The 27,831-nt window shown below is 42.2% G+C and overlaps 1 protein-coding gene across 1 annotated transcript in view; it reads right to left on the reverse strand.

The window, feature by feature from the left end:
* The window catches only part of kmo (kynurenine 3-monooxygenase), a 37,518-nt gene that overhangs the window by 2,883 nt on the left and 6,804 nt on the right, over positions 1-27,831 (reverse strand). The window contains exons 5-14 of the mRNA XM_021580233.3: positions 26,693-26,741; positions 23,645-23,732; positions 22,964-23,129; positions 22,273-22,344; positions 13,532-13,653; positions 12,786-12,933; positions 10,092-10,149; positions 9,772-9,854; positions 7,402-7,503; positions 7,185-7,244 (exon numbers count right to left, since the gene is read on the reverse strand). Coding sequence (XP_021435908.3) covers positions 7,185-7,244; positions 7,402-7,503; positions 9,772-9,854; positions 10,092-10,149; positions 12,786-12,933; positions 13,532-13,653; positions 22,273-22,344; positions 22,964-23,129; positions 23,645-23,732; positions 26,693-26,741 — 948 coding nt within the window. The remainder of the gene's footprint in view (positions 1-7,184; positions 7,245-7,401; positions 7,504-9,771; positions 9,855-10,091; positions 10,150-12,785; positions 12,934-13,531; positions 13,654-22,272; positions 22,345-22,963; positions 23,130-23,644; positions 23,733-26,692; positions 26,742-27,831) is intronic.

Raw genomic sequence — 27,831 nt, forward strand, 5'->3', positions numbered from 1 at the left:
ACCTCCCCTTTCATGTAAGAAAGTAATGACAATCATGCTTTTTTGGAAAGAGCATAATTTGGTACATATATTAAACTGTGAGATTGACCAATTCCAGTCCCCTTGCGTAGAAGGACTGAGAAACTCAATTTTGGTGACTTTTTAAGAAGACATTCTATTACAAAATGTATGAAAATCTAACTATACTGACACCATCTAAAATATAATTTCCACCTCCAAAAATGGGCCAAATAACATATTGGACCATGTACAGTTGAAGTCGGAAGTTTACATACACCTTAGCCAAATACATTTAAACTCAGTTTTTCACAATTCCTGACATTTAATCCTAGTAAAAAAATTACCTGTCTTAGGTCAGTTAGGATCACCACTTTATGATTAATTTCAGCTTTTATTTCTTTCATCACATTCCCAGTAGGTCAGACGTTTACATAGACTCAATTAGTATTTGGTAGCATTGCCTTTAAATTGTTTAACTTGGGACAAACGTTTCGGGTAGCCTTCCACAAGCATCCCACAATAAGTTGAGTGAATTTTGGCCCATTCCTCTTGACAGAGCTGCGAGTAACTGAGTCAGGTTTGTAGGCCTCCTTGCTCGCACACGCTTTCTCAGTTCTGCCCACACATTTTCTATAGGATTGAGGTCAGGGCTTTGTGATGGCCACTCAAATACCTTGACTTTGTTGTCCTTAAGCCATTTTGCCACAACTTTGGAAGTATGCTTGGGGTCATTGTCCATTTGGAAGACCCATTTGTGACCAAGCTTTAACTTCCTGACTGATGTCTTGAGATGTTGCTTCAATATATCCATATAATTTTCCTACCTCATGATGCCATCTATTTTGTGAAGTGCACCAGCCCCTACTGCAGCAAAACACCCCCACAACATGTTGCTGCCACCCCTGTGCTTCATGGTTGGGATGGTGTCTTCAGCTTGCAAGCATCCCCCTTTTTCCTCCAAACGTAACGATGGTCATTATGGCCAAACAGTTATATTTTTGTTTCATCAGACCAGAGGACATTTCTCCAAAAAGTACGATCTTTGTCCCCATGTGCAGTTGCAAACTGTAGTCTCACTTTTTTATGGCGGTTTTGGAGCAGTGGCTTCTTCCTTGCTGAGCAGCCTTTCGGGTTATGTGTATATAAGACTCGTTTTACTGTGGATATAGATACTTTGTACCTGTTTCCTCCAGCATCTTCACAAGGTCCTTTGCTGTTGTTCTGGGATTGATTTGCACTTTTCGCACCAAAGTACGTTCATCTCTAGGAGACAGAACACGTCTCCTTCCTGAGCAGTGTGACGGCTGCGTGGTCCCATGGCTCCCAAGGATGAACCAAACTTGTGGAGGTCTCCAATTATCAGAGGTCTTGGCTGATTTCTTTTGATTTTCCCATGATGTCAAGCAAAGAGGCACTGAGTTTAAGGTTGGCGTTGAAATACATCCACAGGTACACCTCCAATTGACTCAAATGATGTCAATTAGCCTATCAGAAGCTTCTAAAGCCATGACATAATTTTCTGGAATTTTCCAAGCTGTTTAAAGGCACAGTCAACTTAGCGTATGTAAACTTCTGAACCACTGGAATTGTGATACAGTGAAACAATCTGTGTAAACAATTGTTGGAAAAATTACTTGTGTCATGCACAAAGTAGATGTCCTAACCGACAAGAAATTTGTGGAGTGGTTGAAAACGAGTTTTAATGACTCCAACCTAAGTGTATGTAAACTTCGGACTTCAACTGTATATAGCCTATGCATGGTCTATATTATCAGATGTGCTATTAGCAATAAGCATTATCACCTGTTGCCCAACTGAGGCAGCATAGTGGTTATAAAATTTACAGGCTGAATCATGGGGTTTGTCCATCTGCATTTACCCTATTGGACACAACATCCTGGTTGTTATTATTAATAATCATTATTTTCAATATGAATATATAAATTATTATGAATTATTATTCACTGGTGGGAAAAATGGGTTTCTATTACAAAGTAGGCTGTCATTGCCCTTTTAAGACGCCATTGCCCCTTTAAGAGCTCTGTTGCACAGCTGCAGGTTCATGCTTGAACTGCATTTGAAAAACAATGCCAGGCACGCAATTAAAAGGAGTAGAGAAATACATGTGGTAGCAATGGAAAACTGGGATCTGCCTCTCTTTTTAACTAAAGGTCAAAACTGCTTTCAAAATAAATGTTCCAAAACTGCTTTTGCATGAACTGTTTGGGCTGCAATCCTGTTAACGGGATGATATGACAACAGCCAGTGAAAGTGCAGGGCGCCAAATTCAAAACAGAAATCTCATAATTAAAATTTCTCAAACATACATCTTATACCGTTTTAAGGGTAGTCTTGTTAACCTCACCACAGTGTCCGATTTTAAATATGCTTTTCAGCGAAAGCACCACAAACGATTATGTTAGGTCACCACCAAACCACAATAAAAACAGCCATTTTCCCAGCCAAAGAGAGAAGTCACAAAAAGCACAAATAGAGATAAAATGAATCACTAACCTTTGATGATCTTCATCAGATGACACTCATAGGACTTCATGTTACACAATACATGTATGTTTTGTTTGATAAAGTTCATATTTATATAAGAAAATCAGAGTTTATATTGGCGTGTTACATTTACTAGTTCCAAAAACATACAGTGATTTTGCATAGCCACATCGATTCAGCAGAAATATGCATCATAAATGTAGATGATAATACAAGTTATACACATGGAATTATAGATATACCTGTCCTTAATGCAACCGCTGTGTCAGATTTCAAAAAAACTTTACGGAAAAAGCAAACCATGCAATAATCTGAGACGGCGCTGAGAACAATAGTCAAATTAGCCGCCATGTTGTAGTCAACATAAACCATAAATTACATGCTAAATATTCCCTTACCTTTGATGATCTTCATCAGAATGCACTCTCAGGAATCCCAGGTCCACAATAAATGCTTGATTTGTTCAATAATGTCCGTTATTTATGTCCAATTAGCTACTTTTGTTAGCGCGTTTGGTACACCTATCCAAACGCTGGTGCTGGTTGACCATTTTTGCGGTTATATTACAGGTCGAAGAAACATTTCAAACTAAGTACAGCATCAATCATTAAGATGTTTTTAACATATATCTTCAATAAAGTTCCAACCTGAGAATTCCTTTGTGTCTTTGGGAGGAACGGAACGCAGGCAGATAACATGTGCTATGCGCGTGACCTGGAACTGGATCTCTGCCAGTAGTCTGATGCATTCTGTTCTTATTCCGTCCCACAACACAGTAGAAGCCTCATTCACATTTCAATAGATGGTTGACATCTAGTGGAAGCTCTAGGAAGTGAATCTTCATTCATATCTAACAGGGATTTCAATAGGCAATGGTTTGAAAATATATCAACCTCAGATTTCTCACTTCCTGTTTGGATTTCTTCTCAGGTTCTTGCCTGCCATATGAGTTCTGTTATACTCACAGACATCATTCAAACAGTTTCAGAAACGTCAGAGTGTTTTCTATCCAATACTAATAATAGTATGCATATATTAGCAACTGAGACTGAGGAGCAGGCTGTTTACTCTGGGCACCTTTCATCCAAGCTACTCAATAGTGCCCCTGCAGCCATAAGAAGTTTTAAGAGTGTTTTCCTGCTATTGCATTAAGAATTGTTGTGCATTGACTGCTTGTCAGAATCAATGATTTATGTATACACTAGATGACTAGTAAGGGGCGCTGAGTCGAATCTACCTTGCCTCCATCTTGGCACTCCCCCACTGTTGTAAAATATATTTGGGAAGCTATAGAAATGTATTTATTAATGTCTACATTCATTTTTACAACATGTATTATATTGGACACACCTGAATGCATATGTTTCAATTATATTATGTGAGCTAAACATAAAATAAAAAAATAAAAAAATACATATATATATATATATATATATATACACAGTGCCTTGCGAAAGTATTCGGCCCCCTTGAACTTTGCGACCTTTTGCCACATTTCAGGCTTCAAACATAAAGATATAAAACTGTATTTTTTTGTGAAGAATCAACAACAAGTGGGACACAATCATGAAGTGGAACGACATTTATTGGATATTTCAAACTTTTTTAACAAATTAAAAACTGAAAAATTGGGCGTGCAAAATTATTCAGCCCCCTTAAGTTAATACTTTGTAGCGCCACCTTTTGCTGCGATTACAGCTGTAAGTCGCTTGGGGTATGTCTCTATCAGTTTTGCACATCGAGAGACTGAATTTTTTTCCCATTCCTCCTTGCAAAACAGCTCAAGCTCAGTGAGGTTGGATGGAGAGCATTTGTGAACAGCAGTTTTCAGTTCTTTCCACAGATTCTCGATTGGATTCAGGTCTGGACTTTGACTTGGCCATTCTAACACCTGTTTATTTTTGAACCATTCCATTGTAGATTTTGCTTTATGTTTTGGATCATTGTCTTGTTGGAAGACAAATCTCCATCCCAGTCTCAGGTCTTTTGCAGATTCCATCAGGTTTTCTTCCAGAATGGTCCTGTATTTGGCTCCATCCATCTTCCCATCAATTTTAACCATCTTCCCTGTCCCTGCTGAAGAAAAGCAGGCCCAAACCATGATACTGCCACCACCATGTTTGACAGTGGGGATGGTGTGTTCAGCTGTGTTGCTTTTACGCCAAACATAACGTTTTGCATTGTTGCCAAAAAGTTCAATTTTGGTTTCATCTGACCAGAGCACCTTCTTCCACATGTTTGGTGTGTCTCCCAGGTGGCTTGTGACAAACTTTAAACGACACTTTTTATGGATATCTTTCAGAAATGGCTTTCTTCTTGCCACTCTTCCATAAAGGCCAGATTTGTGCAATATACGACTGATTGTTGTCCTATGGACAGAGTCTCCCACCTCAGCTGTAGATCTCTGCAGTTCATCCAGAGTGATCATGGGCCTCTTGGCTGTCAGTCTTCTCCTTGTATGAGCTGAAAGTTTAGAGGGACGGCCAGGTCTTGGTAGATTTGCAGTGGTCTGATACTCCTTCCATTTCAATATTATCGCTTGCACAGTGCTCCTTGGGATGTTTAAAGCTTGGGAAATCTTTTTGTATCCAAATCCGCCTTTAAACTTCTTCACAACAGTATCTCGGACCTGCCTGGTGTGTTCCTTGTTCTTCATGATGCTCTCTGCGCTTTTAACGGACCTCTGAGACTATCACAGTGCAGGTGCATTTATACGGAGACTTGATTACACACAGGTGGATTGTATTTATCATCATTAGTCATTTAGGTCAACATTGGATCATTCAGAGATCCTAACTGAGCTTCTGGAGAGAGTTTGCTGCACTGAAAGTAAAGGGGCTGAATAATTTTGCACGCCCAATTTTTCAGTTTTTGATTTGTTAAAAAAGTTTGAAATATCCAATAAATGTCGTTCCACTTCATGATTGTGTCCCACTTGTTTTTGATTCTTCACAAAAAATACAGTTTTATATCTTTATGTTTGAAGCCTGAAATGTGGCAAAAGGTCGCAAAGTTCAAGGGGGCCGAATACTTTCGCAAGGCACTGCATATATTTTATATATATATATTTTTTTTAAATCCTTAAAGTATAATGAGATTACTAATGTTACTGTCCCCACTACAAAAAATATATAATACTTCAAACGTAATTTTGTCCTTTTAATTGAAATACTGTAGAAAGCTTCTCAATGGCCAATACATAGCATCAACAATCCATGGTTTATATACATTGAGTATGGCAAACATGAGGAACAACTTCCTAATAATGAGTTGTACCCCCGCTCTTTTGCCCTCAGAACAGCCTCAATTAGTCGGGATATGGACTCTAAACGTGTCAAAAGTATTCCACAGGGATGCTGGCCCATGTTGAGTCTAATGCTTCTCAAGGTTGTGTCGATATCCTTTGGGTGGTGGACAATTCTTGATACACACAGGAAAGTGTTGAGCGTGAAAAACCCAGCAGCATTGCAGTTCTTGACACAAACCGGTGCAATGTTCAAAGGCATACATCGTTTGTCTTGCCTATTCACCTTCTGAATGGCACAAATACACAATCCATGTCTCAATTGCTCAATTGACTCGAGGCTTAAAATTGATTCTTTAACCTGTCTATGCTTTATCTACACTGAATTGACGGGGATTTAACATTTGATAGGATCATAGCTTCACCTGGATTCACATGCTCAGTCTATGTCATGGAAAGAGAACGTGTTCTTAATGTTTTGTATGCTCAGTGTACGTCATTGGTCAGAATACATGCTTCCCTCAAATGGCCCTCCCAACTTCCTTGAGAAGCTACAGTAGGCTACACACCGCTGTTTGAGTTGAGCACTGTGGTGGTGCACATTATAGACTACTTCATTCCCTTCATCTGAACATCGGAGTGTCAGCAACAATCACGCATGTCAGTTCAGTGCACACAGCATAACAGACTAAATCAAATATTAGAGGATACATTTATTTGGGAATATATTTCGCAGAACATACATGCTTCTGTCTATATTAGGCTATGTCATTTCCAAACCATCTCCAAACCTTTTGTCTATGGCTATTGTCTAAAAGCCAACATGAAATAAAATCAAACAAAAAAAATAATTTCGATTTTCAAATAGATTTCAGTATTCATTGCAAAATCCCTCCATCCTTTTGCAAGTTACATTGATGTGCTGTGCATGATGTTCTCAAAGCCAACAATTTTCTCTTTCTTTGCATCTCTCCCTTCACTGACACATGCCTTTCAGTCTGTACTTCAGTAATGTTTTAACGAACCCCCCCCCCCCCCCCCCCCACATCCATTTGTTATTCTCTTTATTAAATAGATGACACGTCCTCAAAGACGCCAGGTCAGACAATTTGAGGCAGTGCCAGGGCCAACAGGCTCGACGAGTAACCTCAACCCCTGCAAATCATCATGGCCAACCACCATACCAACATCTCTTTGTCAGACAGGGAACTACATCTTCTTTTTGGTTGCAACTAGAAAAGCGCTGTGTCCCTCTGGTTAGAATCAATTCCCTTTTTCTGACCTTGCTTTTGAAAAGATTTTTGTAAAAGCAGTAGTACTGTAGGTTAATGGATTGCGCAGTTTCAAAATGTCAGAAAGGGCACACAAAGAACATTCCAAATGCATGCACTCAAAGACCCTTGTACAATGAAGAATGTACAATGTCATTTCTTACTTTGTCTTGCCAGTGCCAGCGTTTTACTGCCTCATGGTACCTTGTCCTAGTAAATGTAACCTGGGAACAGGGAATGGTGAAACACCGAGAGACATTAAGAGAAACAAATATAGAAACACACAGAAATAGACTTTTAGAATCCTTCACAGTAATGAAAACTTAAAATCGTATTAAATGTACTATCAATTGGAGTGAAATGTATTACGAAAAAACTTGCCATGGTATATAAGGGGATTACTGTCCTTGGCATAATCATGTGGAGGAAATTGTCTACGTATTTTCGGAACAGGAACCATTTGGAATTGACATGTGACCGCATCTAAAAAAAGATACAAAATACATCTGTCAGAAAATCGAGCCACCTGTGCTCTGGATGAATCCGATTCATTACATGTACCCATCATACTGAAAACCCCATTATTTCTCCTGTAATACATGTCATTTTCAAAATGACCATATACCCACCACTTTGACATGCATTACCTGCCCTTTTTAACATTTCACCTCCACAAACACCATGAACAAACAAGCTCATTAAAAAGGGAATTGGGTGCCAATTTTCTCAATTATATCTATAGAGTGAAGGCTACATTTAGCTCTGTAATCAGGTGTTGTTATGGTTCTAATGGAGTCTTGCCAAGGTGCTGCGGCTGTGTGTGTCACGTGCGATCTCGGGGAAGAATGGCTACACAGCTAATGTGGCAGTATACAAGGGGAGGGTAACACTTAAGACCAATTACCGTCTTTGTGCACAGAGGGATGAATTAAAGGATGGACATTTAGTGAGAGCCTGCTTCCTGTCAGCATGTGATGTCGCATTGGCAGCTCGCCTGCTGTCAATTACTCCGGACTCAATCAACTCAATCTCCCCAACCTCTGCCCAAGCAGAGGGAAATGTTTGTACACCCCTCTGCTGTGCCTGTGGACAGTCTCTCTGAACATCTTGGAAGACAGTAATCCTTGATGCTAATTAGATGGCAATAATTGTCATAACCGAGGCTGCAAATCACATGGGATTCAGAGAACCTTTGGTTTTGGTCTTAGTGTTATCTTGTCTTCTTGGTGCCACTAATTCATTCAGTGTGGCATCACTAAATGTTGGAGATTATACAGATTAATCCATCTATTAAATCACACACTGTATAAGCCGTCTTTGAGAAATGATGTTGAATCGATGAGAATGGCCGTTAAAGCTATTGATTGATGCAGACAGAGGCCAAGCTAAGTAGATAACCTATTACAGATATGATGTTCAGCTCACATTATCTCTTTCATTGATTAAAATGGTTGACGCCATGGCTACATTATCTAAACAGAGCTTTTTCATCATAGAGTTCTCCAGATCCAGTGTCGCTGAAATCAGGCGTGCGTGCTCAGAGGTGCGTGCTTAGTCCCCTCCTGTACTCCCTGTTCACCCACGACTGCTTGGCCAAGCACAACTCCAACACCATCATTAAGTTTGCTGACGAAACAACGGTGGTAGTCCTGATCACCGACAACGATGAGACAGCCTATAGGGAGGAAGTCAGAGAACTGGCAGTGTTGTGCCAGGAAATCAACCCCTCCCTCAACGTGAGCAAGACAAAGGAGATGATCGTGGACTACGAGAAAAGGAGGGCCGAACAAGCCCCCATTTACATCGACAGGGCTGTAGTGGAGCGTGTTGAGAGTTTTGGTGTCTACAACACCAACAAACTATCATGGTCCAAACACACCAAGAAAGTCGTGAACAGGTCGCGACAATGCCTTTTCCCCCTCAGGAGACTGAAAAGATTTGACATGGGTCCACAGATCCTCAATAAGTTCTACAGCTGCACCATCGAGAGCATCCTGACAGGTTGCATCACCACCTTGTATGCTACAGAGGGTAGTGCGTACGGTCCAATACATCACAGGGGCAAGTTTCCTGCCATCCAGGACCTATATACTAGGCGGTGTCAGAGGAAAACCCATCAAAATAGTCAAAGACTCCAGTCACCCAAGTCATAGACTGTTATCTCTGCTACCGCACAGCAAGCGGTACCAGAGCACCAAGTCTAGGTTCAAAAGGCTCTTTAACAGCTTCTACCCCAAGCCATAAGACTGCTGAACAATTCATCAAATGGCCACCCGGACTATTTGCATTGACAACCCCCCCTTTGTTTATACACTGATGCTACTCGCTGTTTACTATCTATGCATAGTCACTTTACTCTGACCTACATGTACAAATGACCTCGACTAACCTGCACCCCAACACATTGGCTCAGTACTGGTACCCCCTGTATATAGCCTCATTAAAACGTCATTGTTGGTTAAGGGCTTGTAAGTAAGCATTTCACGGTAAGGTTGTATTTGGCGCATGTGGCAAATAACTTTTGATTTGTATAGTTTGATCACTGTAGTTGTACTGTGCCTGGCAAAACTGGGTTGTATTCATTAGGCACCAAACCGTTGAAAACATACTGAAACAGGGAGTAGCTACTTGGACTTGCCCAATAAGAAATGGTAATTTCCGTTTCTGTTGCAAAATGTTTGAAAACGTCTGCCCTGATGAATAAGACCCTGGTAATGGATCTTGTACTAAGCTAAATGGGTACTCAATTACTTCGACGTAGTTGTACATGGCCAGGTCTGCGATGGCATGGTCGTCTGGGACTCGGACTCGAGTGTACTCAGGCAGAACAGCACCTGAAAGAACCAGAATGAATATAATAAAGTATATTATATCTTTTCCCAACATCCACAGACACACACAGGTACATGAAATGAAACATGTATATTCAGCTCCACCAACAAAACAAACCCCTTTAGCTGGTTGTTGTAGAAGTACTTTGACGTCAGGGGAAATGAATTTGAATGCTATGGTCCTCTGGCTGCCAAAGTACATTTGCTGTGCCATCTGTAATGTGCAGTGTGTTCACTCACTGAAATCTTCGTTGAGCTGGTCCATGATTTCGTTGAAAACAAGGCAGTCTTCAAAGCCCTGGAAATAAGCTTAGTTAACTATTTGTTTCAAATGACGTTGAATCAACAATATTTTGGAAATGACATTAAATCAAGGTGTCATATTTTATAATAAGAATAATAATGTGTGTCCTGTCCAGGGGGTGTACTCGGGACAGAAACAGGCACCCCTGCTGCGTATGTACAGTGCCTTCAAAAAGTATCCATGACTTTTTCCACATTTCATTCGGTTACAGCCTGAATTCAAAATCGACTATTTTTCTCACCGATCTACACACAATACCCCATAATAACAAATAGAAAACATGTTTTTAGAAATTTTTGCAAAAGTATTGAAAATGTAAAAAAAAAAATCCTTTACATACAGTGCCTTGCGAAAGTATTCGGCCCCCTTGAACTTTGCGACCTTTTGCCACATTTCAGGCTTCAAACATAAAGATATAAAACTGTATTTTTTTGTGAAGAATCAACAACAATCATGAAGTGGAACGGCATTTATTGGATATTTCAAACTTTTTTAACAAATCAAAAACTGAAAAATTGGGCGTGCAAAATTATTCAGCCCCTTTACTTTCAGTGCAGCAAACTCTCTCCAGAAGTTCAGTGAGGATCTCTGAATGATCCAATGTTGACCTAAATGACTAATGATGATAAATACAATCCACCTGTGTGTAATCAAGTCTCCGTATAAATGCACCTGCACTGTGATAGTCTCAGAGGTCCGTTAAAAGCGCAGAGAGCATCATGAAGAACAAGGAACACACCAGGCAGGTCCGAGATACTGTTGTGAAGAAGTTTAAAGCCGGATTTGGATACAAAAAGATTTCCCAAGCTTTAAACATCCCAAGGAGCACTGTGCAAGCGATAATATTGAAATGGAAGAATTATCAGACCACTGCAAATCTACCAAGACCTGGCCGTCCCTCTAAACTTTCAGCTCATACAAGGAGAAGACTGATCAGAGATGCAGCCAAGAGGCCCATGATCACTCTGGATGAACTGCAGAGATCTACAGCTGAGGTGGGAGACTCTGTCCATAGGACAACAATCAGTCGTATATTGCACAAATCTGGCCTTTATGGAAGAGTGGCAAGAAGAAAGCCATTTCTGAAAGATATCCATAAAAAGTGTTGTTTAAAGTTTGCCAAAAGCCACCTGGGAGACACACCAAACATGTGGAAGAAGGTGCTCTGGTCAGATGAAACCAAAATTGAACTTTTTGGCAACAATGCAAAACGTTATGTTTGGCGTAAAAGCAACATAGCTGAACACACCATCCCCACTGTCAAACATGGTGGTGGCAGCATCATGGTTTGGGCCTGCTTTTCTTCAGCAGGGACAGGGAAGATGGTTAAAATTTATGGGAAGATGGATGGAGCCATATACAGGACCATTCTGGAAGAAAACCTGATGGAGTCTTCAAAAGACCTGAGACTGGGACGGAGATTTGTCTTCCAACAAGACAATGATCCAAAACATAAAGCAAAATCTACAATGAAATGGTTCAAAAATAAACATATCCAGGTGTTAGAATGGCCAAGTCAAAGTCCAGACCTGAATCCAATCGAGAATCTGTGGAAAGAACTGAAAACTGCTGTTCACAAATGCTCTCCATCCAACCTCACTGAGCTCGAGCTGTTTTGCAAGGAGGAATGGGAAAAAATTTCAGTCTCTCGATGTGCAAAACTGATAGAGACATACCCCAAGCAACTTACAGCTGTAATCGCAGCAAAAGGTGGCGCTACAAAGTATTAACTTAAGGGGGCTGAATAATTTTGCACGCCCAATTTTTCAGTTTTTGATTTGTTAAAAAAGTTTGAAATATCCAATAAATGTCGTTCCACTTCATGATTGTGTCCCACTTGTTGTTGATTCTTCACAAAAAAATACAGTTTTATATCTTTATGTTTGAAGCCTGAAATGTGGCAAAAGGTCGCAAAGTTCAAGGGGGCCGAATACTTTCGCAAGGCACTGTATATATCCCTGAGTGGTTTCCTTCCTCTCCGGCAACTGAGCTAGGAAGGACGCCTGTATCTTTATAGTGACTGGGTGTGACTAGGTTCCCTTCTTTGCAATTTATTGGAAAACCTTCCTAGTCTTTGTGGCTGAATATTGGTTTGAAATTCACTGCTCGGCTGAGGGACCTTACAGATAATTGCATGTGTGGGGTACAGAGATGAGGTAGTTATTAAAAAGTCATGTTAAACAATATTATTGCACACAGTGCAACTTATTATGTGACTTGTTAAGCAGATTTTTACTCCTGAACTTATAACAAAGGAGTTGAATACTTATTGACTCAAGACATTTCAGCTTTTAATTTTTTATAAATAAATAAAAACATACTTCCACTTTGACATTATGGGGTATTGTGTGTAAGCCAGTGACAAAAAATAAAGAATTGAATTCATTTTGAATTTAGGCTGTAACACAAACATTTTGAAAAAAGCAAAGGGGTGTGAACACTTTCTGTTTTTACTTCTTTAAGGCACTGTATGTGCTAAGAGACACAGTGAAACCATGACCTTGGCCCTATGACCTTGCTAGCGCCATGCTCGTAACTGAGCCACACAGGACCGCGCAGGTCTCATATCTTCCATCCTCCTCCCCCTCATGCTGTTCCCCTCTGTATATACTGCATATACTTCGACTTACTGCGTTCATCCCCTGTCCATAGAATGGCACCACAGCGTGGGCTGCATCCCCCATAAGGACACACTTATCACTAAGGTGATATGGAGAGCACTTCACGGACACCATGGCCTGGGCTGGTAGATGGAAATAATCCCTCTTAAGAGCATCCCTGTGAAAGAGGGTAGCAGAGAGACACACAATGACCGCTATGAAATTGATATGCATAGTGTATGGTACATGCTGATTTCTTATACAGCTACACTGCAGGACCTTATCCATGCGCTCTTTTCAACCATTGTATCTAATGAGAGAAGAATATGTTCATACTCTCCGGCCTTGCATTGGCAGAGGAGGGCAGCTAGGATTAAAAAACAAACACATCAGCTAGTTGTGTTATATTGTAGGTGTAACATTCTTTATTTCAAAAGAAATTACATAATTTAACTGTGGATTTAAACAGCGGGTGGGGGGGATCTAAAACCAAACAGCATTTAAGCTGTTTCTCCTGCTGCCTTTCAAGTCAAGTCAACCCTGAAAAGACCTATACAGAGTTACACACCTCAGCTGCAACATTCTGTTCAGCACAATAAAAAACTCAGCTCTCCAGGCTATGTAATGGTGGGTCAGTAACTTCACCCTCGAGATGATGGATGTGGTTTGACCTGCCCTGATGCAATAAAAAAATGTAAGTGGGCCGGAGGGATAAAGGGATAGAAAGGAGGATAGATGGAGGGATGGAGGGACACGGGGAGGGGAAAGTCACTTACGCTCCTATTAGTGGGATGGCGTCGGGAAAGTATTTCTGGAAGAACTCAATGACCTGGTCGCCCGTGGTGACATTTTCAAACTCGTCAAACGGCATGAAGAGTGTGCAGGTGAAAGTCTTGTCCTGAGAACAAACAGAATGGAGATTAATGCAGTAAGCCTAACAAATGGATGCTTCACACGAACTGATGGATGTGGCGCAGCGAGATGGTAATGGTGGGTGTGTTAGCAGGCCAGCCTATCCTAGAAGTCCTAGGAGTGTCGCTACCTTGGCGGCAATGCAATGCATTTTTGCAATGCAATGCATTTTTCACCATCCTCCCAATGCACCCTTGAGCTGTACTGAGTGACAGTGCGAATGTACCCTTGAGCTGTACTGAGTGACAGTGCTAATGTACCCTTGAATTAGGTGCATTAACCTGGCTACACTCAAACAGAACAGCTGTTCCTCTTTCGCTGAATAGGCCAGAACTTTAATAATGGTATTAATAGTAGCAGCGGTGGAGGCTGAGAGGTGGGATTACTGCCTATCTGCTATAAATGCTTTGCTGACATTTTGTGGGAGCGTTCACCTCTGTTAAAAAGTAGGGCTCGACCTGTGGGACCCAGAGTAATTGAGAAGTGAAGATGTTGGTGAAAAAGTTTAGTGGATAAAAGTTTATTTGAGATAAAGTGAATGTATAGATCTGGACCAGGAGAATGATTTTTTATTTATTTTTATTTCACCTTTATTTAACCAGGTAGGCTAGTTGAGAACAAGTTCTCATTTGCAACTGCGACCTGGCCAAGATAAAGCGTAGCAATTCGACACATACAACAACAGAGTTACACATGGAATAAACAAAACATACAGTCAATAATACAGTAGAACAAAAGAAAAGAAAAAGTTTGTATACAGTGAGTGCAAATGAGGTAAGTTAAGGAAATAAATAGGCCATGGTGGCAAATTTTTTTTATTTTACTAGGCAAGTCAGTTAAGAACAAATTCTTATTTTCAACGACGGCCTAGGAACAGTGGGTTAACTGCCTGTTCAGGGGCAGAACGACAGATTTTGTACCTTTTCAGTTCGGGGATTTGAACTTGCAACCTTTCGGTTACTAGTCCAATGCTCTAACCACTAGGCTACCCTGCCGCCCCTCTTAAGTAATTGCAATATAGCAATTAAACACTGGAATGGTAGATCGGCAGAAGATGAATGTGCAGGTAGAGATACTGGGGTACAAAGGAGCTAAATAAATAAATAAATACCAGTATGGGGATCAGGTAGGTAGATGGATGGGCTGTTTACAGATAGGCTAAGTACAGGTGCAGTGATCTGTAAATGGCTCTGACAGCTGGTGCTTAAAGCTAGTGAGGGAGATGTGAGTCTCCAGCTTCAGAGATTTTTGCAATTCGTTCCAGTCATGGGCAGCAGAGAACTGGAAGGAAAGAAGACCAAAGGAGGCTTTGGCTTTGGGGTTTGGGGGTGACCAGTGAGATATACCTGCTGGAGCGCGTGGTACGAGTGGGTGCTGCTATGGTGACCAGTGAGCTGAGATAAGGCGTGGCTTTACCTAGCAGAGACTTGTAGATAACCTGTAGCCAGTGGGTTTGGCGACGAGTATGAAGCGAGGGCCAACCAACGAGAGCGTACAGGTTGCAATGGTGGGTAGTGTATGGGGCTTTGGTGACAAAACGGATGGCACTGTGATAGACTGCATCCAGTTTGTTGAGTAGAGTGTTGGAGGCTATTTTATAGATGACATCACCGAAGTCGAGGATCGGTAGGTTGGTCAGTTTTACGAGGGTATGTTTGGCAGCATGAGTGAAGGATGCTTTGTTGCGATATAGGAAGCCGATTCTAGATTTAATTTTGGATTGGAGATACTTAATGTGAGTCTGGAAGGAGAGTTTACAGTCTAACCAGACACCCAGGTATTTGTAGTTGTCCACATATTCTAAGTCAGAGCCGTCCAGAGTAGTGATGCTGGACGGGCGAGCAGGTACGGGCAGCGATCGATTGAAAAGCATGCATTTAGTTTTACTTGCGTTTAAGAGTAGTTGGAGGCCACGGAAGGAGAGTTGTATGGCATTGAAGCTCGTCTGTAGGTTAGTTAACACAGTGTCCAAGGATGGGCCAGAAGTATACAAAATGGTGTCGTCTGCGTAGAGGTGGATCAGAGAATCACCAGCAGCAAGAGCAACATCATTGATGTATACAGAAAAGAGAGTCGGCCCAAGAATTGAACCCTGTGGCACACCCATAGAGACTGTCAGAGGTCCAGACAACAGGCCCTCCGATTTGACACACTGAACTCTATCAGAGAAGTAGTTTGAGAAACCAAGGCTGTCGAGTCTGCCAATAAGAATGTTGTGATTGGCAGAGTCGAAAGCATTGGCCAGGTCGATGAAGACGGCTGCACAGTAATGTCTCTTATCGATGGCGGTTATGATGTCGTTTAGAACCTTGAACATGGCTGAGGTACACCCATGAACAGCTCTGAAACCAGATTGCATAGCGGAGAAGGTATGCTGGGATTCGAAATGGTCAGTAATCTGTTTGTTAACTTGTTTTTCGAAGACCTTAGAAAGACAGGGTAGGATAGATATTCGTCTGTAGCAGTTTGGGTCTAGAGTGTCACCCCCTTTGAAGAGGGGGATGACCGTGGCAGCTTTCCAATCTTTGGGAATCTCAGACGATACGAAAGAGAGTTTGAACAGGCTAGTAATAGGGGTTGCAACAATTTCGGTAGATAATTTTAGAAAGAGAAGGTCCAGATTGTCTAACCTGGCTGATTTGTAGGGGTCCAGATTTTGCAGCTTTTCAGAACATCGGCTATCTGGATTTGGGTAAAGGAGAAATGGTGGGGGCTTTGGCGGGTTGCTGTGGAGGGTGCCGGGCAGTTGACCGGGGTAGGGGTAGCCATGTGGAAAGCATGGCAGGCCGTAGAGAAATGCTTATTGAAATTCTCAATTATAGTGGATTTATCAGTGGTGACAATGTTTCCTAGCCTCAGAGCAGTGGGCAGCTGGGAGGAGGTGCTCTTATCCTCCTGGACTTTACAGTGTCCCAGAACTTTTTTGAGTTAGTATTACAGGATGCAAAATTCTGTTTGAAAAAGCTTGCCTTAGCTTTTCTAACTGCCTGTGTATATTTGTTCCTAACTTCCCTGAAAAGTTGCATATCACGGGGGCTATTCGATGCTAATGCAGAATGCCACAGGATGTTTTTGTGCTGGTCAAGGGCAGACAGGTCTGGTGTGAACCAAGGACTTTATCTATTCCTAGTTCTACATTTTTTGAGAGGGGCATGCTTATTTAAGATGGTGAGGAAGGCACTTTTAAAGAACAGCCAGGCATCATCTACTGACAGGATGAGGTCAATGTCATTCCAGGATACCCCAGCCAGGTCGATTAGAAAGGCCTGCTCGCAGAAGTGTTTCAGGGAGCGTTTGACAGTGATGAGGGGTGGTCGTTTGGTCGCAGACCCATTACGGATGCAGGCAATGAGGCAGTGATCGCTGAGATCTTGACTGAAAACAGCAGAGGTGTATTTGGAGGGCGAATTAGTTAGGATGACATCTATGAGGGTGCCCGTGTTTACTGATTTGTGGTTGTACCTGGTAGGTTCATTGATCATTTGTGTGAGATTGAGGGCATCAAGCTTAGTTTGTAGGATGGCCGGGGTGTTAAGCATGTCCCAGTTTAGGTCACCTAGTAGCACGAGCTCAGAAAATACATGGGGGGCAATCAGTTCACATATAGTATCGAGGGCACAGCTGGGGGCAGAGGGAGGTCTATAGCAAGCGGCAACAGTGAGAGACTTGTTTCTGGAAAGGTGAATTTTTAGAAGTAGAAGCTCAAATTGTTTGGGTACAGACTTAGAAAGTAATACAGAACTCGGCAGGCTATCTTTGCAGTAGATTGCAACACCGCCCCCTTTGGCAGTTCTATCTTGGCGGAAAACATTATAGTTAGCAATGGAGATTTCAGGGTTTTTGGTGGTTTTCCTAAGCCAGGATTCAGACACGGCTAAGACATCTGGGTTGGCAGAGTGTGCTAAAGCAGTGAGTAAAACAAACTTAGGGAGTACGCTTCTAATGTTAACATGGGCATGAAACCAAGGCTTTTACGTTTACAGAAGTCAACAAATGAGAGCACCTGGGGGGTGGGAGTGGAGCTAGGCACTGCAGGACCTGGATTAACCTCCACATCACCAGAGGAACAGAGGAGAAGTAGGATAAAGGTACGACTAAAGACTATACGAACTGGCCGTCTAGCATGTTCAGAACAGAGAGTAAAAGGAGCAGGTTTCTGGGCACGATAGCATAGATACAAGGCATAGTGTACAGACAAAGGTAAGGTAGGATGTGAGTACATTGGAGGTAAACCTAGGCATTGAGTAATGAAGAGAGAGATATAGTCTCTAGAGATGTTTAAACCAGGTGATGTCATCGCATATGTAGGAGGTGGAACAACATGGTTGGTTAAGGCATATTGAGCAGGGCTAGAGGCTCTACAGTGAAGTGAGACAGTAATCACTAACCGGGACAGTAATGGACAAGGCATATTGATATTAGAGAGAGGCATGCGTAGCCATGTGAACATATGGGTCCAGTGAGTGGTTGGGCTAGCTGGGGACACGGCGATTTCAGACAGTTAGCAGGCTAACAAGCTAACAGTTAGTAGGCCGGAGCTAAACAAGCCAGCAGCTAGTAGACCAGGGCAAGCTAGCAGTTAGCAGACCGGGTTAGCAAGCAAGCAGTTAGCAAGGGCTAGCAGTTAGCAGACCGGGCAGGCAAGCTAGCAGTTAGCAGACCGGGTTAGCAAGCAAGCAGTTAGCAAGGGCTAGCAGTTAGCAGACCGGGCAGGCAAGCTAGCAGTTAGCAGACCAGGGCCCGGCAGTTTAGCAGTTAGCAGACCGGGTTAGCAAGCAGATAGCAGGGGCTAGAAAGTTAGTCTTTGGGGGGGTGACGTCGCGATGGGGGTAAGTCTGTTTTTGCCTCTTCGTGCGGTGATGTCGATAGACCAGTCGTGGAATTAGTAGGGTTCCAAGTTGCTCTAGGTAGCTAGCAGGCCGATATTGTAGCCCAGGAGTATGCTTCGGTGGTAGCACAGGAGCCCTGGCCGGGCTAGCTTCAAGCTAAATTGGTGCTTGCTCTGGGATGGAAACGCTAGCCAGGAGTAGTCATCCGGGATTGCGGTTAGCTAGTTGTGAAGATCCAGATGAAAATGTTCAGTTTGCGGTAGGAATCCGGGGATAAAAATAACAGGTCCGTTATGCTCTGGTTAGAGTCACGTTGTTCGAACTGGCGAGAGCTTTCCGAGCTGAAGGTTAGCTGATGACCGCTGGCAATGGTTTGCTGACTGATATCTGGTAGTTAGCTGGCTAGCTTCAGTTGAGGGATTCCAGATCCGAAGTAAATCTAAATACTTTAGGAAAAAAAAGCAGATCCACGCCACATTGGGTGAGGCGGGTTGCAGGAGAGTATTTAGATGAGGTTTAACAAAATATTTTAAAGGATATGCGACGAAAAATATGTAAAACGATATATACAAGGGACACGACAGGACAAAGACGTCTGACTGCTACGCCATCTTGGATTAATGATTAATGATGTTCAGAGGTCAAGGGTCAAATATCCCTGTTTACACTGTGACCTCCTGCAGGTGATTAGCCAGTTTTGCAATGTGACATATACATTTGGTAAATAGTTTTGGTAAATGGAGCCACAATGCTAAGGCGTCATTGGCACCACTACACTCTTAAACTCTTGATGGTTGCTAGGCAGCGCCAGTTAACCATCCTCCTGCCAGTTCTAAACTTTGCGAGGCATGTCACTTCTCCCATCTCTTTGCATAGCCCACCACTAAGTATGCACTGTTTTCTTAACAACAACTGGATTGTAACGTTTGTCGTCGGAAGGAGACCAAGGTGCAGCGTGGTAGGCGTACATTCTTTTATTTAAATGTGCCACCAAGAAAAACAATACAACGACTGAAACCGCTTCACCGTGCAAACTACATGCACTCACACAGAGACAAGCTCCCACACTGAAGGAGGGGAAAAAGGGCTGCCTAAGTATGATCCCCAATCAGAGACAATGAAAGACAGCTGCCTCTGATTTGGAACCACACTCGGCCAAACACAAAGAAATAGAGAACATAGAATGCCCACCCAAATCACACCCTGACCTAACCAAACATAGAGAATAACAAGGATCTCTAAGGTCAGGGCGTGACAATGATTCAAATATTGGAATAGAGTAGGCTAATGCAATTGAAGGCTCAAATCAAATTGTAGCTTACTGAAACTGCCAAAGTCATTTGAAGCAATATCCTAACCGTATGTGGTCAATTAGATGAACATTTCAGCACTGTTTTGATTGGGACAGCACCATCGTGCTGCTTTGAAACAAGCGTGGGGACTTGTCTTGATAAATCAATGAAGGTCCGATTTCACTGAATCCCCATTTGGACATTGTTTAGGCTATGCTGGTTTGATTTGAATTAGGCTGTGGAAATGTTAGCTAAGTTGAGATGAGTGCTGCTCATGATCATCTTGTCAAGTTTTGCTCTTCACAACGCATCGTAGCCTAGGCCTACTCCTGTCCACACACAAAAAAAAGCCTGTGACTTCACTGACTTGTCTCAATCAATGTGATTTTGATTCACTGAACCTCAGTCTGCATAGGCTATTTGGTTAACTGGTTTCCCGCTGGTCAAATAAGTGGAGGTGGTATAGCTCATCTATTCATTTGCTCATCTATCACTTATCAGAAACATGTAGCATTCCATAATGTAGCCCAAAACAAGTGTAGGCCTCTTATTTTGCTTGATTGCATATAGGCAACTCCAAAAGCCTGCGGAGGTTGTGAAAAATGAACAAAAGTTCCACATGCTTTTGAAAATAGGATTGCTATTATTTTCTTTTGGAATCATGATGAAGACACTCTCAATGTAAGACCCTATGCCTGCTCCCTAACAAACAGGAGTGGGTTAGAAAGAGATGAGGCTTGGACTCGGCTCCACACATTTCCATGACACAGCGGTTCCACACATTTCCATAACACAAGTGGGGAAAAATATTATTTGTATTTTATTCTGATATATTTCATTATATTCTTACAACAAAATATATGTGTGTTGACTACGATTGGGTAGGTGTGTCTTGTCTGTTTAATGAACAAAATAGTGTTACATCCATTAATTTGGACGTAACATAATTAAACTAACAATATACAATTCTATTGTTCTGAAAATAAATGTTATTAGTCTTGTAATGTTTATTAGTACCTGCCAAAAAGCCGGGTGTACACAATGATTTTGGCCTCAATTTTGCTGTCCCAGACAAGCTTTTGAGATGGTAGAAAAAAATCCCTGTGTCGTTGCCTACTCGGGGTACCCGGCCGTCACCAACGTTCATTTAATGTGAGCGAGTCAGAGATGCAATCTGAGGGCTAGTGAGCTAATCTTTGAGCAGTCGCAGACATCCCGATATTTTCAAACATGTCTTCAATGCTCAAAATCTGCACAAAATCTGCAATGCTCTTGTAGTGTGAGATGTGCAACAACAAGTTTTGAGAATGGTTATCCAGCAATAGCCAATGAGAGCTTGCCAGGAAGAAGCCAGTGAGATGACGTTGTTTCACATCCCCCAGAATGTGTAGAATCTCGAGCAGGAGCCATACTTGCCTTTAACCAAAGCCAAAGACAACGTGTTCACAAGCAATGTTATTCAATTCAAAATGTTGGCTATATTTTAACTCTTGTACGGCAAGCGTGAATGTCTGACTGAAAACGTCTAAGAGGCTGCTTTGAGCCACAGCTCATTGTAGCTACGTTAAATCTAATCACATCATTACATCATTGTTTCCTCGAGACAGCGTGGTATTGAGAATCCTTATGTCCAAGTGAAGAATCTTGTAGTGTGTGACGCACTGTCTGTGCCACATTGTTAAGTGCGCGCACCACTACAATGGCAAGTAAAAAAAATATATTAAAAAATACAGGAAAGACGGTTGTTTAATGTGAGAGGCTCAGTGATGTTAGGACTTTGAAAGTCGTGTAACATACACCCGGCTTAAATTAAATAATGGATTTATATTCAATGTATTTATTAAAATATACGCTCACCCACATCTGCACACCAGTGTTACCATTTGTCTCCGGTATGCTGGCATGCTCGCACGGCACATGCAGGCAAGAATGTTGTTAAAATGGGCCTGTTTGTAAGGGGGTTAAAGAAAAAGCAGTATGAGGCCTCCCGAGTGGCGCAGGGGTCTAAGGCAATGCATCACAGTGCTTGAGGCGTCGCTACAGATCCGGGTTCGATCCCGGTCTGTGTCGCAGCTGGCCACGACCGGGAGACCCATGAGGCGAAGTACAATTAGCCCAGCGTCGTCCGGGTTAGGGGAGAGTTTGGCCGGGGTGTCCTTGTCCCATCGCACTCTAGCGGCTGGATTCTGGGTTAAGCGAGCAGTGTGTCAAGAAGCAGGGTCGTGTTTTGGAAGACACATTGCTCTCGACCTTTGCCTCTCCCGAGTCCGTAGGGGAGTTGCAGCGATGGGGCAAGACTAATAAAAAGCACTATATCTCTTTAGTGACATTTTCTTATACTGTATTCACTTCACAAAAGCACCTCTCCAACATGTTACCTTACCTACCTTCTATTATCAAGTAGAGCACATGATAATGAAGCTGAGAGGATAGATAGAGTATGTCGAAGAGGGTAAACAAACACAGTGTTCTATTTATACTCACCAAGTTGGGCAGAGCAATCATCATGAATGTGTTGCGTGGCCATATGTGAAGATAATTAGGCTTCATGGCAAACTGGGAGCAAAGTAAAAGAAATTATGGCATTATAACAGCATAAAGAAGATAAACACATTATACACAACAGACACAGTAGCATTGCATTAACCAAAAGTTGATCAACAAACGAGATGACACCTGATACCCTATGAAATACTATGTTGATACAATGAACATTCTCTGATTAAGGTTGACTGACAGAAAGATAAGTTATTAAAATAAATGTGCATCTGACTGGTAGTGTGCAGAGACTTTTTCCTGTTGATACAATGAACTATAAAAACATATCCGTTCAGATTTAGGTTCAAATAGTATTTCATTTCAAATACTGGTGGGGCGGTTGGGTAGGGAATACACTTTTGGGACTATAGCATTGGTTCCATTGCACCACTAAAGCTCATTGAAGCGTAGCTTAAATATTTGAAAGAACATTTAAAACTATTTGAAACATGGGCTGTATTAAAAAAATTACTTAGAGTAGGAGTGCTGATCTAGGATCAGGTCACCTCTGTCCATATAATTTTATTCATTATTATCTAAAAGGCAAAACTGATCCTAGCACTGCTACTCCGAAACTGTTTTTGAATATGGCCCCTGATCTGATCCTGTGCCATGTTCTGAGCATCAGAGGGCCAACCTCTCCATTGATGGGGGGCATGGTGAGCTCCAGGTACCCATGGGGGATGTAGGTCTGACTGAAGTTGAAACGGCTCTGACGGAGGAACTGTTTCCGAATGGCAGAGAATGCTCCATCACACCCCACAATCAAGTCTGCCTGGATCTCCTCCTTTGCACCATCAGCCCTAAGACACACCATACAGTACCACCAACATCATTGAATTAAATGTGATCATTTAAAAAATTCAATGTCAATAAAGTTGTCAGTTTATAATTCATTTTAAATAGGTAGAATGTTAGTGAATAAGCCCTAAATTAATAATTCACTGTGCGGCAGTGCTAATTCTCACAGCGGTAGGGAGGTTTTACTGCTTATTTGGTTGTAAATTGTATGACACAATTACCTCAAGGCTACCCAATTTCAGACCAATAAAAAAAGTTATGCATAGAGGCTTAAAAGCAACACGTATATTATGACCCTATGACACATATGGTGTTGGACACACACTAGGCACCATGCAATTAAATGCAGGAACAAAGTCCAACCAAAAACAATAAAACCAGAGCAAGGCAACTTTAGAAAGAGAGGGAGATATATATATATATAGAGAGAATGTGTGTGTGTGTGTGTGTGTGTGTGTGTGTGTGTGTGTGTGTGTGTGCATGCGTGCGTGCGTGCGTGTGATTACTAACTATTTACCTGAGAAAGGTCATCGCTCCTGTTTCAGTGCTCCAGTTGAGTAGTTTGTGGGCGAAGTTCAGCTTTGTGGTTGAATACGTTTCTGCCGCTGCAGTTACAGATCAACACATTACAAAAACAGACTTACATGACACAGCAAACATTGGGCAAAACCTTACAAAAAAAGGGGGGGCAAGAATTGACTACATTTAAGCAATAAGGCACGAGGGGATGTGGTGTATGGCCAATATACTATGGCTAAGGGCTGTTCTTAGGGGGGTTGGGGGACCATTTTTTGTTAATTCCGTGCAATTCTACACATTTTGCAATGGGGCGGAGAGAAGATTTCACAATTTTATAGCAGATTTCATGCAATTTTACACATTTTGCAATAGTGTGGAGAGAAATGTTTGCAGTTTTTAATATGATATTTGAGTGAGACTGATCAAAAAAATCTACTGGGGCCGCCATCGACTACGATAACAAGTTTATATTGCTAAATTAGTTTAGTGACCAGCTATCTAAAACATGTAAGCCGACATGGGCTAATCGACTGACTATCAGTGACTGACATAACAAGAGAAAAACTGCTGATTCACAACCATATTTCTAAATTGCACTTTGTGTATTCTACTATTCTAACTGGCAACAAGTTCAGACCCAGACTGATCAGAGGGCCTTCAAAAGGAGGGACGCTGCCAGTTGCCCATCCCTGATATGGACTATTAGAAAACCCATAAGAGAAACCGCTATGTGTCTCATTAGTCAGACGAATCATGCTCTCACTAACCTATTATCTCTACCCCAAGGCTGTGGAGCTTCATTTAACATATTTTTAGGCCTCAAAAAATACCTTACATTTCAAGTTTATTTGTTGTACAGGATAAACATGGTATACACCGTCTAACACTGTGGATTGATCGCAGCATTCGCGCAAAACTGAAAGCGCGAACCACTGCTTCTAATCAGGGCAAGGTGACCGGAAACATGACCGAATGCAAACAGTGTAGCTATTCCCTCCACAAGGTAATCAAACAAGCTAAGCGTCAGTATAGAGACAAAGTAGAATCGCAATTCAATGGCTCAGACACGAGAGGTATGTGGCAGGATTTACAGTCAATCACGGACTACAAAAGGAAAACCAGCCCCGTCGCGGACCACGATGTCTTGCTCCCAGACAAACTAAACAACTTCTTTGCTCGCTTTGAGGACAACACAGTGCCACTGACACGGCCCGCTACCAAAACCTGCGGGCTCTCCTTCACTGCAGCCAATGTGAGTAAAACATTTAAACGTGTTAACCCTCGAAAGGCTGCCGGCCTAGATGACATCCCCAGCCGCGTCCTCAGAGCATGCACAGACCAGCTGGCTGGTGTGTTTATGGACACATTCAATCAATCCTTATCCCAGTCTGCTGTTCCCACATGCTTCAAGAGGGCCACCATTGTTCCTGTTTTCAAGAAAGTGAAGGTAACTGAGCTAAATGACTATCGCCCCGTAGCACTCACTTCCGTCATCATGAAGTGCTTTGAGAGACTAGTCAAGGCCCATATCACCTCCACCCAACCTGAAACCTTAGACCCACTCCAATTTGCTTTCCACCCCAATAGGTCCACAGACGACGCAATCGCAATCACACTGCCCTAACCCATCTGGACAAGAGGAATACCTATGTAAGAATGCTGTTCATCGACTACAGCTCAGCATTTAACACCATAGTACCCTCCAAACTCGTCATTAAGCTCGAGACACTGGGTCTCAACCCCACCCTGTGCAACTGGGTCGTGGACTTCCTGACGGGCCGCCCCCAGGTGGTGAGGGTAGGTAACAACATCTCCACCCCACTGATCCTTAACACTAGGGACCCACAAGGGTGCGTTCTCAGCCCTCTCCTGTACTCCCTGTTCACCCATGACTGCACGGCCATGCACGCCTCCAACTACATCATCAAGTTTGCAGACGACACTACAGTGGTAGGCTTGATTACCAACAACGACAAGACAGCCTAAAGGGATGAGGTGAGGGCCCTTGGAGTGTGATGTGAGGAAAAAATAAACTCACACTCAATGTCAACAAAACAAAGGAGATGATCGTGGACTTTAGGAAACAGCAGAGGGAGCAGCCCCCTATCCACATCGACGGGACAGTAGTGGAGAAGGTGGAAAGTTTTAAGTCCACTTCACGGACAAGCTGAAATGGTCCACCCACACAGACAGAGTGGTGAAGAAGGTGCAGTAGCGCCTCTTCAACCTCAGGAGGCTGAAGAAATTTGGCTATCACTCACAAACCTATACAGATGCACAATCGAGAGCATCCTGTCGGGCTATCATTCAGAAGGCGAGGTCAGTACAGGTGCATCAAAGCGGGGACCGAGAGACTGAAAACTATGGCAACGAATCCTTCAGCACTAACATGCTCCCGGGCAGGCTAACTTAGACCAATGAAATCAGATTCCTCCGTCTCGCAAAGATTGCGTCATCATCCCCTTCATTTGACGACGACGACTGATAAAATATTTTATTAATCAAATGTGTTGTTGTGTGTCAAAAAATGACAATGTTACATAATGCATTTGAAACTTCATGCACATAAAACTTGTAAATAACTTAATATCATTATTTTATCTATAGGAGTGGGAAAAAAGGTGCTTGTGCATTCATAAGCACACCAAAGACGGCGTTAACAATAAGTAATACAATAAAGACGCACTTCAACAAGCCTATTTAACACCATAGCCTGCTGAATTTGCAAGCTAACTTTTCTTTCATTTTGATTTCGGCACAAATTACAAATGTGGCACTGACTCGCCCATAGATAGATGTTTCAGCATTGCCTCAATGAAGAGTCTGGCGTTCGACTAGGTATGTGCGACATCCAGGCGCAGTTCCAAGCCTACTAGAGTTAGCGGCAGGCGGACAAGCAATAGCCACTGTTGTAGTATGGATGAAGCCTAAACTGGAATGTGAATCTAACTGAAGCTGGCAAGCTTTAGAAAACCCAGAGTAGATTTTTCTTCAATCGAAGTACACCCCTCAGGCATTATGGGAATAAGGATTTTCATTCTCCTACCTGACAACAGTTCTTTGTTGAGGTTGGCTCTGTCGACAGACAGGATGTACTGAAAAGAGAACAGGCATTACCTCTCAACTACACAGAATAATGTGACGCTGTAACACTGACACTACCACTTTTTTATACAAAAAAATACTTATGAAAATGTCAACAATGAATACATTTGAAATACATTTAGAAGCAATGCTCGGGAGTCTTAAAACATTCAGTGACTGAAATGTGAGTGGGATTCGGGGAGTCTGTCTATTGTCTAGTAAGAATTACTGAGTTGATAGCTAGAGTAAGCTTTGGTTCAAATCATCTTTTGAAGTGTTGAGTGGATGGGATAATTGATTTAGCGGAACATCCATTGGAAGTGCCCTTTTTTTATCTTGTCCTTTCTACTTGAACAATTTGGTAGAATAAAATCCCTCTCTTTCCCACGGAAGAAATAAATACTTCTCGATATTAGCTACCATGTCTTCTCCCTCCACCCCTCTATCCATCACCACTCTCTGCCTAGCCGACCTCACCTAATTATTTTCCAGAACTTTTTTACAGTATATGTCTGATCGTGTCTTCTCATTTGTTATTCACTTTTTCCTCATCTACATTTTTTCCCTAACATCCTGTCTTCCCACTTCTCTTAATGAAGGATTACTGAGTTTAGTGGGCTACTATGAAGATATTTGCCTAAATAAAGTTCCTCTTTAAAGACAGAATAGAACAGAGGTTAACCCCTTTCTAAAACACGACTCCCAACAGCTCTGTGTACACAATAGGGCTCCCCTCCATCATCATATTGCAGGGTACCTGTCCTGAGCTGAGCATCACCTTTAATATGGGGTGGAATTACAGCTCATGTCATCTATCATAGGTAGAACCAAACGGAAACATGTGACAATGTTGGGAAGTTTACACCACACAGGACAAGACATGTGTTCAAATATTATCATTTCAAAATTTTAGCTGTGCTTGATTTAGCTTGCTTGTTGAAATGGTACCAATAAAAAATTCAGAAATGCAAACATCACGCACCTGGCACTCCAGGCAGTCTGAGGCAAACGCTTAAAGCATCTGAAAAAGTGCAAATACTATTTGAAAAAATGTCTGCAATGGTCACGGTGGGCTGGTGTACATTTTACAGTATTGTCTGA

This window comes from Oncorhynchus mykiss, chromosome 23 (genome assembly GCF_057628025.1).
Source record: "Oncorhynchus mykiss isolate SJ-2025 chromosome 23, ASM5762802v1, whole genome shotgun sequence".
Classification (NCBI taxonomy): Eukaryota; Metazoa; Chordata; class Actinopteri; order Salmoniformes; family Salmonidae; genus Oncorhynchus; species Oncorhynchus mykiss.